A 15,442-nucleotide genomic window follows, 5' to 3' on the forward strand; every position below is an offset into this window, starting at 1 on the left:
ACAGTTACATTCTCTTAATGAATAGAGGGATTTGTTCTAATGGTGTTTGTAAGTAGGATATCATGTCTGCATGTTGTACAGCAATTAACCACTAGGAAGAATGTATACAATGTATTAATTATTGAAACTGTCCTACCAGTTTGGTTTGAAACTGTCTCATTGCTATTTGTTTCTCAATAAATTTATGGAAAAAAAAAAAAGATGCCTTGCTAGCCCAAGACCCCTGGAAAGGAGAAAGCAGGGGAGGGACGCGGTTTAACCGTGACTGGTCATGAACCGCCACTCTACCTACAAGCAAACAGGGTGATCCATCCTGGACTCTAACCTGACTAGTAATTCCTCCTATTTTAGTACCAGGATTTGGAGCAGCAGAAATGGAGCCCAGTGAAGCAGGAGAGACTGTAAGTACACTCTCCTCCGAGTTCACAGTAAGCCTATGTGCTTCCCTGTGAGTTTCTGCTTGAAGCTGCAGCACTAAGGTGGCTTGGCAAAGGAATTCACAGCATGCTCGTGCTCACTGAAGCAATGCTGGTGAAGGTGGAGACAGACGTCTAACCTATGCTGGGCTAACGATCCATCTTCTCACCTTCAAATGGAGGAAGAACAAACCCCTTCCTTTTTTGAACTGCTCACTTCTAACCTGCTCTCCTGACAATAGTAGTAGTTATAAACACCAATACCATAGCAATTAACCCAAGGACTAAATTTTGGCAGGTAAAAGTCACCGTTGAACCAAACAAGAATAATTTTGATGATGAGGATAATAGTCAGGTATTGGCTTAGCCCCTTTAATCCCCTGCTGTTCTCAAGACTGAAGGGTGCCCCACCCACACCACAGGTTGTTGTAACCTGTCATTCTACCTCGGAATTTCAATTTTTTTTTCTTTACAGCAACCCAGGTGATCTAATGCACAGGCAGGGTGAAAACCATGGTCTTAGTGGACTGCAGAATAGACTTAGGAGTGCAAGGGCAGATATGTTAGTGAGAGGCAGGGGTTCAAAGGGTTGAAGGAAGTTCTTTGAGCACCTTAATGTGCAAAAACTGCGCGCAGCCAGACTGAGCAAGGTACTAATGGAAAGACAGCGCATGGGCAGAGATTTCTTCCAGGGCAGGACAGGTGCCTGTAAGAAGACAAGGGGTGAGGAGGGGTGTGAGGGCAGAGTGGGAGTTCGGCAGAGTGCGACTGGTGGGGAGGACAGGACGAGCTGCCGAGGCTGGAAGGTGGAGGCAGCAAGCGTCTTGGTTGGCCAGTCTGTAAAAGCTGCTGACAGTTAAGAGGAGACTCGAGATATACACTGAGCAATTAATCTGTCGGCATCAGTTTGCTCTCTGGTAAGATTTTTTTCTTGGTCTAGTGGGTGAAACAAGATGTAGTATACAACCATAGTGAAATGGGCTGATTTTAACTTAAAGCTACTATAGCAATTTTATTTTGGGGGGGTGGGGACTGGCTCATGCTGCCTTAAGGGAAGGTCTGGTGCAGCACGTGGTGCTGGGGATCGAACCACAGTCCCTTGCCCCTGACTGATTTTGCTCAAGAAGGTGCTTTAGACAACTAAGCTAATCTGCCAGCCCTTATCATAGCAATTTTTTAGTTCTGATACTGTATTTTCATTTTTTAATGTAAAACATGTCAGGGAGTTAACAAAAGTCAGGAGTAACTTTTAAAGAAACACTAAAAGGCTTGATAACTAATAACACTGATCTTTTTAGCCATGGGTACTTTCAATTAGTTTTCAAGATGGGAGAGAGAATTTTTTTAAAAAGGGAGAATTTTTTTTTTTCCAGTACCGGGGATTTGAATTTAGGTCCTTGTGCTTGCCAGCCAGGTGCTTAAGGCGCTGAGCTATCTCCCTAGATCCAAGAAATTGTAAACTTTTTAAAAAATGAACACTAAACTGCTTAAACAAACATCCAAGGAAAGACTGCTGGAGAACGTTATGCACCCACTGCAAACACATGAACTCTGGAGCCTGCAAATGCTCTGACGGAACAGGGTTGAGGGCTTTGGCAAGAAGCCAGGACCCAGCGTTTTGTTTTCACTATTTGGTACAGGGTCTCACTACGCAGCTCGGACTTGTAGTGATCCTCCTCTTTTCAGCCTCCCTAGTGCTGGGATTACGGGGTGAGGCCAGTGCAGCAGACAGGACTGGGGACTGAACCCTGGTCGTTGTGCTTGCCAAAGCAGGCACTTAGTTCACTGAGCTATCTCGCTGGCCCAGGGCCCCGTCTTACATACAAAACAAAACAAACCTCATGATTTCTTTCCAAAATTGGATATGATATTCTGAAATACTTAATCTAAGTCAGATATTGGTTCCTAACCCCTGTAGACTCAACAAGCTGAAATGTAAACAATGAAGTGTACATGAGATTGCAGAGAAATGCATGCTCTTAAGTACTGAGATTACATCCTAGAGGTTATAAAAAATTCAACAGGTCTCTATTACACACCCAATAGGATTTTCTTCCAACTATTTTTTTCACTTTATGAGCCACACGTCAAAGAAGTCCTTATGGTGATGCTAGAAAATACATACTGTGCCTTAAAACTAAGATACAACACACAAATACAATAAAATCCAGAGCAGCAGTGTCTTAAACAAATAATTTTTACTGTCAGTTATGAACAAGGACCAGCACTCAAAGACTAAAATTTCTTTGTATATTTTTACCCATTTTAAAAAGTTATTTCCATATATTTAAATAGGGACTTGATGGCATTTTCTTCTACATCATCATTTCTCAATATTTTCAATTTTTCAAGAACTTGTAGGGGAAAATGTAGAAGATAAAAACATTAACAATTGCTGCAAAGAATCACACAGTTTTGTTGCAGAGGAAAACAGAACAGCAGCTTGGAGCTTACCTAAGACACTAGCACATTAAAAGTATTTAACTGGAAAACCCGTAGTTCTCAAACTTCAGCGCAAGTCACCTGCAGGGCTTTGTTCAAAGCCTGCTGGAGCTCACCCAGCAGTCCTGCTGACTTAGGACAGGGAGAAGGCCGCTGGCCTGGGGACAGCGCCAGTAGAAGCGCTGCTCCGCGCAGCTCCCCTTTGCCTTCCCACCTCCAAAGACGGACTCGTACCTTGGTAAGTTTCTTCAGTGTCTATCCCATTCCTCTGTACTTGAAAAAGTTTTACTCTCCACACCCGGCAAATTTGCTAAGTGATTATGTCTACTTGCAGGACAATTTGTTCTGACCATAGTAATCCTGTTGGGCTTACAAGCACACTCCTCAGAAGTCCTGCTGATCTTATTTACATTTTGTGTTGCTGTTTCCAGGCATTGTTGTGATCTGGAGTGAGGAGACGGCGTCTCTGGGCACTTGTGCTTGGTGCCTCGTGGCAGGGCTTACCATCTTCCTCATCTCTGCCTTCTGCTCTTCTCTGATGGATCAGAACAAGTCCTGACTGGTGCCAGCAGCAGTAACTCTACTGTCCCCACAGGAGCACGCAAGAAGGGAATAACCAACAAGCACAAGTGGGTGGCTCAAGCATGTGCAAAGCAAACAGCTGACAGGAACGAAGTGCTTCACCTTCCCACCCACTACCCACTAACGTGGCACATGCTCTAGGCGCTGCTTCACCAGGACCGCACCCATGGCTGCTGGAGCAAGTCTGCACTCTCAGGTGAGATGCAGAAGACTTGTAGGACACCAACTACAGCATCTACTGCTGAGATTTTTGCATGGTCTCCTAGGAGGTAGAATGGAAGTGTGTGGCTCAGAATCATAGGAATTAAGTGAAAATTAAGCAAAATCCTGAAAGGAATCACACACCACCAGGAACTTCCCCTAGAGACTAAGAACCCATCACACTACCAAGCCAGTCAGCCAAGCTCCTTTCTGTTGTAACTTTTCAACTCCAAGCAGCTTTCATGATTACTTGGCCCCAATGGAACTCCCCAGGCTATGGAAGAGTATGTATGGTTTCTAATTCCAAAATCAAGATAAATCAGATTGATCTACTTGGGATTCCTAGCTTAATTACTTGTCCTAGGTGCTGAGCATCTCTTAAAAAGGATGCCATCCACAGAGTACAGTTTAAGAAGCTCTGTTGCCACGTCGCATCACTTAGTGCTATGAGCACTGCCTTGCTTAGAGCCTATGTCACTGCCCAGCAGCACCATGCATTCAAGACAAAATGCAACCCACTTCCACCACTTCCACCCAGTGAAATTGTGTTCTGCCCCCTCCAAATCTGGAACCATGCTAACCGCTATTAATTTCTTCTCATTAATTCTTACCAAAAAGCAACAAGAGTTTTGATATAAATGAAGTTATTCCTTTAAAATACGCCATCCGAAAACCAATCTCAAGTTCTCTTGTAAATAAAACTAACCTTATGAATGGTTCTCATGCAAGTAGATAATGTCTTAACTTTTGTCCATTGTGGAAAACTAATACGACTGAGGGAGTTTGTACAGTAAATTGGGATAAACCAGTCAGAAATAAAAACTGGAACACACCCTCAGTCACTTTTCAGCACATCAGACACATGCATTCAATGACTATCATCAAATATGTCATGCTCAGTTTTTTTAACACTGATTATAAAATCTAATTTTGAAACTATCTTGGAATGTAAGACTTTTCTTCATTTATACCATTATATACTGTGCCCTATAAACAGAAATTTAAGATTTAGAATTTAAAATATACTTGATACTAAGAATAGATAGCCTCTGGAATTGGTTAATACAAAAAAACTCAAGCAGAATATATTGATTAATAATTCCTTAACTATATGCATTCAGCATCTTAAAATGAGAGCAATTTACAAACCTGTGTTGTGTGCTTAATATTCTATTTTCTCAGGCAACTAATTTTCTTCCCATTTCTTATAGGTAGATGTTGCGTTCTTGGGTGATCCCTGTCAAAAATATTCAAAATATACAGAAAACATGCCCAAGAACAATGATAAACGTTTATAGCAAATTACTTCAGAAATGTTGATCTCAGACTGCCGAGGTCTACCAGTGAAAAAACAAGCACATAACCCAAGGCAAGAGTCTGCAGTCTAGGACTTGAGTCCAGGTTGGGTCATGTGATTTTGGGCTAGTCACTCAATTCTATGGCTCTTTTTAACTCTGTATGATTTTATAGAAATGTTTAAAACGTAAAAAAGGTTGTGAACCTAAATTAAGTTATAGATAAAAAAGGGGACTGGTAGGCAACAAGTCATAAAGACGCTGGATGAAGCCCAACATCTAAGGCCTAGCAGACCGTGACCACAGGACTTACATCTGCCGAGCCGTAGAGCTCAGCACAAAGAAAAAGAGCTGTATCCATGAGCCTGTTCCTTCTTCCACCAAGTCAAAGACTGTGTGAGGACCAGATGACACTGCACCTAACGATGAAATGTGCCTTTACCACCAAAAAAGTCAGCAGTGCTGCTTATGCAGCAGACATGACATTTCCAGTACTTCTGGGGTGCAGCCCATAGGGAAAGGAGGTGCAGCCTTGACACCCTGTCAGCCTGTTTACTCCTGCTGAGAACCAGCGGTGCTCCCACGACACTGCACTGGCACCTGCATCATCTCCTCCTCCCTAGAACCTCCATTCCCCTCCATCCACCATACTCATTATGGTCCACTGACAAATTCCTGGTTTTACATTAAGTGCTACATAAATGTTGCTTTTAATCTCCCATTTCAACCACACTCCCACCCATCCTCCTGCTCATCTCCTTGATAAAGCAATTCCACAGCTTCTGCTAGTAAGAACAGTAATTTTTACTGACAGAGCAACCCACCACCAATTATTCCGTGAGGGAGGAAGGGACCCATCACACTTAGGGGAAAGAAGGCCATCTGAGCGCCTACATCCAACAAATATCGGGTGCACGGTGAACGTGCCTTTCCCTCATGGCCAGAGTAGGAAGCGCTAAGCAAACAGCGCCAAGTATTTCAGAGTAAAATCACTCAAGTCATACAAAAAAAGGACTCTCGTGTCGCCCAGGCCTCTCAACAAGACACTCTCGGTAATACTTTTTAGAAAGTGTGGCTTTCTTCCAGCAGCTCCACACAGTCACCGATTCCTCATTCTGACAAGTAGCATCTGACTCCAGCACCACTGTATATATAGCTCGACACGAAGCTGAGCCGTCACAAACAGGCCAAGTGCAAAGGCATGTCAAAAAGGCTTTTTTCCTGCCCACAGTATGGCCCCAAGAAGCCATTATTATAACTGAGTATAAAGTTCTGCTGCAGGTTATTGACCTATATGTAACACTAACAATAAAGTCCCACTCAAGACATAAAGGCTTACACTGTGACGTGTAGTAAGACATAATCTGCTGACGATTTAAGTTTCTGCCTAGGAGGTGAACCTATGACACACGTGCTGCGGCAGGCTGTTTGTACCACTGAAATTTCTTCGTTGTGCCTATCGGTGCATATAGATGTGTCTTCTTTCCACAGAACATAAACACTGAGGAGGAGGTAAAGCACAGTGCAGCTGCCTGTGACCCCATCAGGCCATCCACAGAAAAACCACAGTTTCCAAGGCCTGTACACCATTGTTTCTCTTGAGGCTCCAATTTGAGAACTCACACATCTATCTTAATGGTTCTCTGAGTGAACTGAGGTCTGGCTCTGGGCAGGCCTTATCTGCTGCAGACGCAATTCCATGCAGGAGTCTATTTGGACAGGCTGCAAATTTGGGCCTTCCTTTCCTCAAATGGCACCAAAAGCTGTACACAGGTGTGCAAAAGCAGTCACCAGGTTTTCAAGATATAAGACCTACCTGCAAAAATGAGCAACTCTACAGAGAGCTGTAGGTGAACGGTGGAATAGCAATAAGGTAACACGTACAGCACAGGATAGCCTTTAAAAAAAAGAAAACTGCTGCCTCAATACTTTACTAATTAATAAGAAATAAAAAGTTTCCATAACACGACGTTGAAAGTGAGCAGGCAGCCCAGTGCGCAGAGGAGTCGGTCCTGGAGGTGCAGGGCTGGAGAATGTCCACAGGGATCTACATGGTGGACACCACACGCAGCCAACTCCTGGGGCAGGGGGACTCAGGCTCTCTAGCTGCATCCAGGGCTCTTCTCCTGTGGCATTTTAAAAAATGTTGTTGTAGTTGAGTCAGTGGCTTTGCCTGCTGCAGAGGTCCGGACCAACCACTCCGAATTTGGAGACTTCCGGTCTTGCATGGCTGGTGTGGCCGGGTCCACCGCATCCATGAGAACTGGTTGTCACAATGAAAGCAAGGATGAAACGAAGGAGGGGAGGCAAAGCAGAGTGAGAAGTGGGAATGAGACACTTGGAAACAGACACTCCTTAGTCCTTACACTTCACATCTATAAACCCAAGCAACCACATAACATTTCTCTTTTTATCTTTATGAAAAAATAAAGGTCAGGTTTATTTTATTATTTTAATTTAATTTAGTTTTATATTTTTGTATTTTACGGAAGGGTGTACAGGGTGTTCAGGGTCTCACTACTAGATCAGACTCACAGTGATCTGCCTATTTACAGCCTCCCAAAAAGGCCAGGTTTAAATAAGAAAATATCTCTGCAGCTGAGAAAATGGGTTCAACTGAACAAATGGATAAACAATAGTACAATCCCACATGCAGTAAAAACAAACACTCGAAACCCGACTTTCGTAATGTAAATCCTTAGAAGTACATATTATCTTTTCCATTTTCTGGATCAGGGAACTAACTGCAGCATGATCAGACAATGTGTCCAAGAACCAAGCTGGTCAGGTAGCAAGACTCAAACTTGAGCTGGGATTGGGCGCACATGTCTATAATCCCAGCACTCAGGAAGCAGAGGCAGGAGGGTCATTGTGACTTTTGAGACCAGCCTGGGCTACAAAGTGACCTCAAGGCCAGCCTGAACTGCATAGCGAGACCCTGTCCCAAAAAGACCAAAAAAAGGGTGCCAGGGAGCTAGCTCAGTGGCATAAGCACCTGCCTGGCAAGTACAAGCTCCCAAGCTCAATTGCCAGTATCAAAAAGAAGGCTCACACTTCAATCACCCTGGACTTCAAGCCCTGTGCTCTATCTCAGGCCTCTTATATAATATCACCCATAAGTAATGTACAAAAAGGGAACTAGTATAAAAATAACACCATCAGATACAGTATTTCCCAACAAAGTTACTGAGCACATTCTGGACAGGAGAATCATGGCTGTGCTCTACGTTTTAGAAAACTTAGCATTCCGGCTCATATCCAGTTTTTTCATTTTTCCAAGTGCCCAAGTGGAATCATAAAAAGCAGTATCACCCTCACTGAAAATAAATATACATTAAAATATAGCAAATGTAGTGTAGATTTTATCCTGGTACCCAGTATTTCTTCTCAGAATGCAATCTAGAATACTAATTTTCAAATTGCAGGTCACAAAATTAACTTAGTCATGACTAGTACTTCTTTATTCCTCAATGAAAGCAGAAAACATCTGAGGCTACCCAGGGCTTATTTCACATTCACATCTACATCCACAAATATATTCAAATATGAATGCCTTACTGTGGGCTAACATAAAGAATCTTGAAAGCTATTAACTCTGTAACACAGATACAAGGGTTTGACAGCAATGACTTAAAATGTTTTGGAATACAAATCAACAGCAAGAAACACTTTGGACAACTCAAATCTCTCATATACTCACGCAAAATCATAAACACATATTCATATTTAACTGAAAACAAACTTTACAAAATTATACCTATCCTTACTATAGTCATCAAACCACGGTATCATATGCACTGCACAGAAAATTTACACTATTTTTAAGTATGTAGTTTAGTAGTGCCCGGGGTTCCAGCCCAGCACGGCATGCGGTACTGGGAATTGAAACTGGGTCTTGCGCTTGCCAGGCAGGCACTTAGAGACTGCCAAGCTAGCTCTCCAGCCCATGATAACCACTCTTCTACTTTCTGTTTTTATGAATTTGACTATTCCAGATATCTCACGCAAGTAGAATCATATACTGTTTGTTCTTTATATTTGGCTCTTTCCACTTAGTCTCTATCCATGTTGTACCATGTTTCTCTAGAATGAAGGTTTTCAGACTAAAATGTGGTATTTATGTATAAACACCATATTCACCTGTCAAGGGACACCTGGGTTGTTTCTGCTTTTCTGGGAGGGGAGAAGGATTCTGGGAATTGAACCCTTGTCATTCTCCTTGAGCTACATCCCCAGTCCTTTTTCATAATTGATTTTGGGATAGGGTTTTATTAAGTTACTAAGTTGCACAGGCTTGTGATCCTCCTGCTTCAGCCTTCCATAGTGCTAGGATTATGTGCATATGCCACCATGCCTGGCTATCACCTTATGACTACTATAAATAATCTACTGCTATAAACATGAGTATAAAAATATATATTTAAATTTTTGGAGCCAGCCAAATAGCTCAGCAGATTAAGTGCTGGGGTTTGATCCCCAGGCCTATCAAGTTGGCCCTGCCCCCAGAGCACACTGAGATGGCAATTGAGACTGGCCATGGTGGCACAAGCCTGTAATCCCAGTTCTTGGGAGGCTGTAAACAGGTGAATCACTACGAATCCAATCTAGTAGTAAGACCCTGAACATCCTGAAGACCCTTTCCTTAAAAGAAATTTAAGAAATAAAATAAATAAATAAATTTTTGCTTTTAATTCCTTGGAGTACATACCTAGAAGCAGAACTGCCAGATCACATAATAGTTCTACATTTAATTTTTCACGGAACCTTCATATAGTTTTCTATAGTGACGTACCAGTTTACATTCTCATAAGAAATGCATGAAGGATCTAATCACATCTTTTCTAACACCTGATAATCTGTTTTTCAACATAGGCATCCTAACAAATATGAGATGTAGTTGTTCTCTGAGAACAATGGAGTATTTTTCACAATAGCATAAAGCAGGATACAATTCAAATGCCCATCAAGAACTCTTTTGATTGCAGTATATATGCCACCGTCACACAGTGGAGCATTATATATACAGCTGATAAAAGTGAGTGAATTTTGAGAGAACAAAACATGAATGGATCTCAAGGACAGAGCTCCATGAAACTTGTAACATAAAATATGACATACAGTTTGAGTCTTGTACATACGGTAACTAGACAATATATTGCCCAGATATACATATGTCTCTTAAAAGTGGGCCCAGGACATAGCTTAGCAGCACAGTGCCTGCCTGGCAAGTGGAAGGTCCTGAGTTCGATTCCCAGTACTCAAAAAGCAAAAAAAAAAAAAAAAAAAAAAAAAGATACCGAAATAACAATGAATGATAAAAACATCAGGATGATTATTACTTCTGAAGAGAGGTGGGAGAAAGGTTTTAAAGTCAATGTGCTTTTTTTTTTTTTTAAAGTGGGTAACAAGTACATGGATATTAGCTCTATTGTTTATGCTTTGTAGAGTTGCTATAAATACTCGACAAATATTCAATTCTTACCATGGGGCTAGAAACAACTATGTCAAACAACTATTTCAACTTTAAGATACTACTAATTTAGTCACAGAAATCTACTGAGGGAATAAAGAGGAGTAAAACATACAAATTCTAGCCCTTCTGAATGTAACCCTATTGCTGCCTGGGCAGCTGGAATCTCATATAACTAGTGAACCAATGAACTGCTAAGGACCTCTCTGAATGAAGTTCTCAGGGCACATATCCTATTTGAGGTAGCAAAAGGTCAGAAGAGGCTTTGGGAATAGCCAATGCAGCTCTGGCTCAGAACACAATCTCTGGTAAACCCAATTCCCTTTCACTAAAGCCCTGTGTTTACCTTTTAGGATCTAGAATTTGCAACGGCTCTATCACGCTAAGAAAATCATTTTAAGGAAATGAAGTGTAGTTTTCATCTGAGTTCTTTAGATTTCTCACAGCTAGTCTCAAACGTTAGAGAAACTGATCACTTTTTCTTTTCTAAGTAGACTGTTTAAGAGCATATGCACCTAGTTCGTGTCTCCATGAAGTAGACTTGCTGGGCATCATCTCAGAAGCAGATGTGCACACATACCCACTAAGATACAGAGTGTGGCACCATATACAAGACACATTCCATAAAGTCACAAGAAAGTGTCACTTGGTGACCCTATGAGGGGATATTTTCCTTTACAATAAGAACAAAAAGACAAGGCAGACATGCTGTTCCTTTTTGCTCCTCACCTCTCTAGCCTTATTAATATCCTTAAATTCAATTTCAACTAAAAACTTTCTGCCAAAGGGGGAGGGGAGGAAAGGGAAAAGATTTGTGGCTGCATGCTTAAGAAAGAAGCTGAATTCATCACAGTGACAGGGGAGAGTGTTGGCAGAGATCTGAGCTATTTATTCTTTTAGGAAAATCCTATAAAGAATGACACAAGGAAGCCTCTATCTGCAGTCCTGTTCATCACACTGGTGAGGAGTCCGATAACAGATGTATGCAGGAGCGTGATTTAGTGCCAGGAGCTGGCCCCTGATGTGTATTAATACCGCAGCAAAGCGGGATGCACCTCTCTTCATCACTCATTTCTATAGAAGAGGTGGAATCCGAGATGGCCCGATGGTAGGCAGAGCAAGCCCATTTGTTCTGCTGACTGATGGCGCAGGCTTGGGCTATGTCCTTCACCTCCTTGGGGCACTCAGGTTGTGGGTAGGAAAAAAAAATGCTCAGCAAAGCAGGGCCTAGTCAACAAGTGACAGCAGAGGAGTTGGGCAGAGTAGGGGAAATGTTTCACTGCAAGTCTAATTTCCTTTTTTATGCCTAGCATCCACTTTCGGAATGGCAAACAACAATAGAACATAGAATTTTTCTCTTCAAATTCTTATTTCTTCAATTTTTCTAGGTAACATGCATGAACTTCATGCAATTTAAAAAATTGTGATCTTCAGCATACATGGGTTAACAAATACATTTCCCTATGTGAATATCGGCTAAAGAACTCTTCCAAATGGTTCTTTTGTTACAAAGAAGTAAAAAGTAAAAACAGAAGCTAGATATTAAGAGGGAGGATAGCTGAAAAAGACAAAAGGACAAATTGGTTTCAATGCTTCAAATCCCGCAGATGGATGAGGGCTGAGTTTTACACAGGCCCTGAGTTTGGAACCAATTCTACTGTCTACATAGACGAAACTCCCGCAGGGTCTAAGAGGGCAGCTCTAAAGTCATAGAGAAACTGGTCTGAGCTTGACCCCTTTCTGCAATTTATCAACCTGTAATGACTGCAAGCTTCAGTTTTCTCATGTAACCATAGGGATAGAAACAGTACTTATAAAGCTGTTGCAAAGATTAAATGAAATATCATAGACAAAGTATCTAGCTTAGGGCCTAGCCATGTGAAAAGTACTACAAAACTATGGTAATCTTTAGACCTGTTATTAAGATTATCCAGTATGAACCACCATCAAGCAGTCCGCTCCTTGAGAAGCTCAAAGAGGCTGATTTTAGAGAATGCTAAAACTTAGTAAGTAAAAGTAAGGGGTAGAGTTCCATGCCTGCCTGAGATGGACTTTTACTCAGCTATTGACTGCTCTGATCTACATAATATATAGCACAGTCTGAGGATCCAAAATGCTTCTGACTTGGACACGTTTCAAGCTTGGGATTTTTGTTTTCATATCTTTGAATAATTTCATACACATGTTAGGGATGGGACCAAAGTTTAAACAAACTTCACTTATATTTCATAAACACCATTAGCTAATGGTTATTTTCTATTAAATTTTTACTGTGCCTACATTTTAATGCAATCCACCATGTGAGGTAATGTGTGAAATTTCTAAAAATTTTAGATTTTCTATATTTCAGGTTTTATGTTTTCAGATTAAGTATACTCAAGCTGTACTGTCTAAGGGGAAAGGATCTATGGTATAGTCCACATCCAACATTCTTGATAGCACATGTGCAGTAAAGTACATATGTCCTAAGTGTGCAGTTAAACAATCCGCAGACACATGTACACACATGTAACCCCTGCCTGGTTCCTGAGACACAGCATTTCCACTATGCCAGGTTTTCGTATCATTTCATATCCTCCTACCCAAAACAACCACTAATTTAGTTTATGGCAATTAGTATTCATTTTGCACAGAAAGACACAGTTTTAATTTGAAAAAAATGTGGTTATTTATGATTTCTGAAACAGGGTCTCACTATGAAATTCAGGTTGGCCTTGAACTCATATAGCCCAGCCTGGAACTCATAGCGATCCCCCAGCCTCCCAAGTGCTAGGATTATAAGTGTGTTCCACCATGCTCACCTGAAAATTTGTTTTTCATCAGCAATTTTACAACCACTCCCCTATATATACTACCACTATCCTACATATAAACCAGTGTACCCCAAACCAAATGAGCCCATGTGATTCCCTAACTGCTGACCAAACTGCCACTCCAAGAGCTGACTGGAGATTGTTAATGGTAGAATAGAAAGTTTCAAACTCCACAAGGCCACGTGACAGCACAGACTTCAGGATCAGAGAGCTGGGCAAATTACTTCGCACTGTCGCAGTTTTCCTACGTAAAGTGGGACTACAACGATCTAATCACAAAGAGCACGCTGAAAGGTATGTGAGACACACAGTTTAGTATCTGACACGCACACACTAGGTGCTCAAGACATGGCAGCTGATATAATCACCTGCAGTGGGGCTGGACACAGACGCTGTGGCCACCGGCTTCCGCTTCCTCTTGATGTCACGTGAGCACGGGGGTCCCCAGTGTGCATTCGCCTGCCTGTACAAATGAGAAGAGACAAGGTGGTTTCACATTTGTGCTATCTACGCACACAGCATTATGTTCAGTACAGATGAGATCCTCGACCTATCACAAAAGACTAACACAATGCACACCATCCTCTGCCACCCAGTTTTGCAACAAGACCACTTGGAATTCACCCAACTCACTCTTTACCGATAACACACACTCTCCAAGTTTTTACCTGATCTCAGAGTAGCAGGCATTTAAGATTAACTTCCATAAATGCATGTTTCATCACATGCTGTTTTTTGTACAATTATTTTTATGAAAATTATAACTGCAATTGTTCTAAGCTCACTAATGAAATACCTACTCCCAAGTGATAACATATTGAAAAGTTTAATGCTGCATGAACAGATGTATTTGCATAGAATTTTAATAGGTAGTTTAACCCTTTTTCCACACATATTTGGATTTTAACACTTTCTCACAAGTTGAATACATTTGGCTTTTGTGGTTTGTAGACCCACCTTTTGTGTGTGTGTGTGTGTGTGTATGTGTGTGCGTGTGCGTGCATGCGTGTGTGTGCGTGTGTGTGTGTGTGTGTGGTACCAGGGATTGAACTCAGGTCCTTGTGCTTGCCAGGGAGGCACTTATGCTGCTCAGCTATCTCCCTGGCTGTGATTTGTAAAAAAATGAACTATGTGCCAATACTTCCTTATCTAAATATTCAACTTCAAAAGTTACAGATACATACAACATTCTCTGAAAGTCAATGAGCTTAATACTAAAACAGCTGGTCTGCTATTTCAGTTTTCTACTGCCTTCTCTCTCACCACGGATAGACCCTGCCCCTGACTGATTATAGAGCAAACCAAATCTCACCTTACATAAAGATTTCTTGGACACTGGGGCCTTATCTAAGCATGGATCACTCTTTAAGTGGTATACAAAGTGATTAAAAAAAAAAATACAGTAAACAACACTATCGTGAATGTTTTGAGGTCCTGAATCAATGTAAAAATGTTTACCTTTCAGGGTCATTTTGACTTTGAGGAGGAACCAAAAGTCGCATGTGCCATATCCAGTGACTACATGGATGAGGACACATTGTGATGTTTTTATGAGGCTACCTTTCTGTCGAATGGCACTCAGCAGCAGCAGTCACAATGTTGATGGAAATGAAAAACTTAAAAATCAAGTGGCCAAGCCAGGCATGGTAGCACATGCCTGTAATCCCAATACTCAGAAGTCTAAGGCAGAAAGACTGCTGTGAGTTCGAGGTCAGCCTGGGCAACATAGTGAGTTCCAGACTAATCTGAACTACACAGCAAGACCCTGTCTTATGAAAACCAAACAAAAAATCAAAATCAAATGGCCAGCTGGACATCAAAAGTAGTTAAAATGGTAAATTTTGTTATGTAGAATTTATCACAATTAAAAAAAAATAGTGCTGCTGTGCTGTCTCTCGGGTAGATGATTGTTCAAAAAGAAGGGGGTGGTGAATGAAGGCAAGAGATAGGAAAAGGAATATTGTGGGACTGTCCTGCTTCAAGGTTGTATACGGTTAGATTTTTGGATTTATGTGTAAACATAAGAATTATATCATTCTTTATGCCTATTTTTAAAAATATATTCTAATTTTTAAATGTTTTTTCATCATATTCTATAGGGACTTAAAGTTCAACATATCAATACTCGTGAAAAATACCTGCTCCATGTTATGCCTAAGATGTTTGATATTCAGACAGATAGTGAGGTTAAGCTTAACAGCCTAGGTTGTATGGTAATAACAA

The 15,442-nt window shown here is 41.3% G+C and overlaps 1 protein-coding gene across 9 annotated transcripts in view; it reads right to left on the reverse strand.

Moving 5' to 3' along the window:
* The window catches only part of Gpatch2l (G-patch domain containing 2 like), a 127,962-nt gene that overhangs the window by 62,024 nt on the left and 50,496 nt on the right, over positions 1-15,442 (reverse strand). For 2 of the 9 annotated variants that reach the window (XM_023702352.1, XM_023702348.1), the window contains exons 9-10: positions 13,588-13,682; positions 10,871-11,633 (exon numbers count right to left, since the gene is read on the reverse strand). In XM_023702352.1, the coding sequence (XP_023558120.1) occupies positions 11,359-11,633; positions 13,588-13,682 (370 nt within the window). In that variant the 3' untranslated portion in view covers positions 10,871-11,358. Of the gene's footprint in view, positions 1-2,594; positions 7,200-10,865; positions 11,634-13,587; positions 13,683-15,442 lie in introns of those variants that run through there. The other 7 variants (XM_023702357.1, XM_012517366.2, XR_002818272.1 and 4 more) reach the window with 7 other exon arrangements.

This window comes from Octodon degus, unplaced genomic scaffold (genome assembly GCF_000260255.1).
Source record: "Octodon degus isolate 3935 unplaced genomic scaffold, OctDeg1.0 scaffold00007, whole genome shotgun sequence".
NCBI classification, from domain to species: domain Eukaryota; kingdom Metazoa; phylum Chordata; class Mammalia; order Rodentia; family Octodontidae; genus Octodon; species Octodon degus.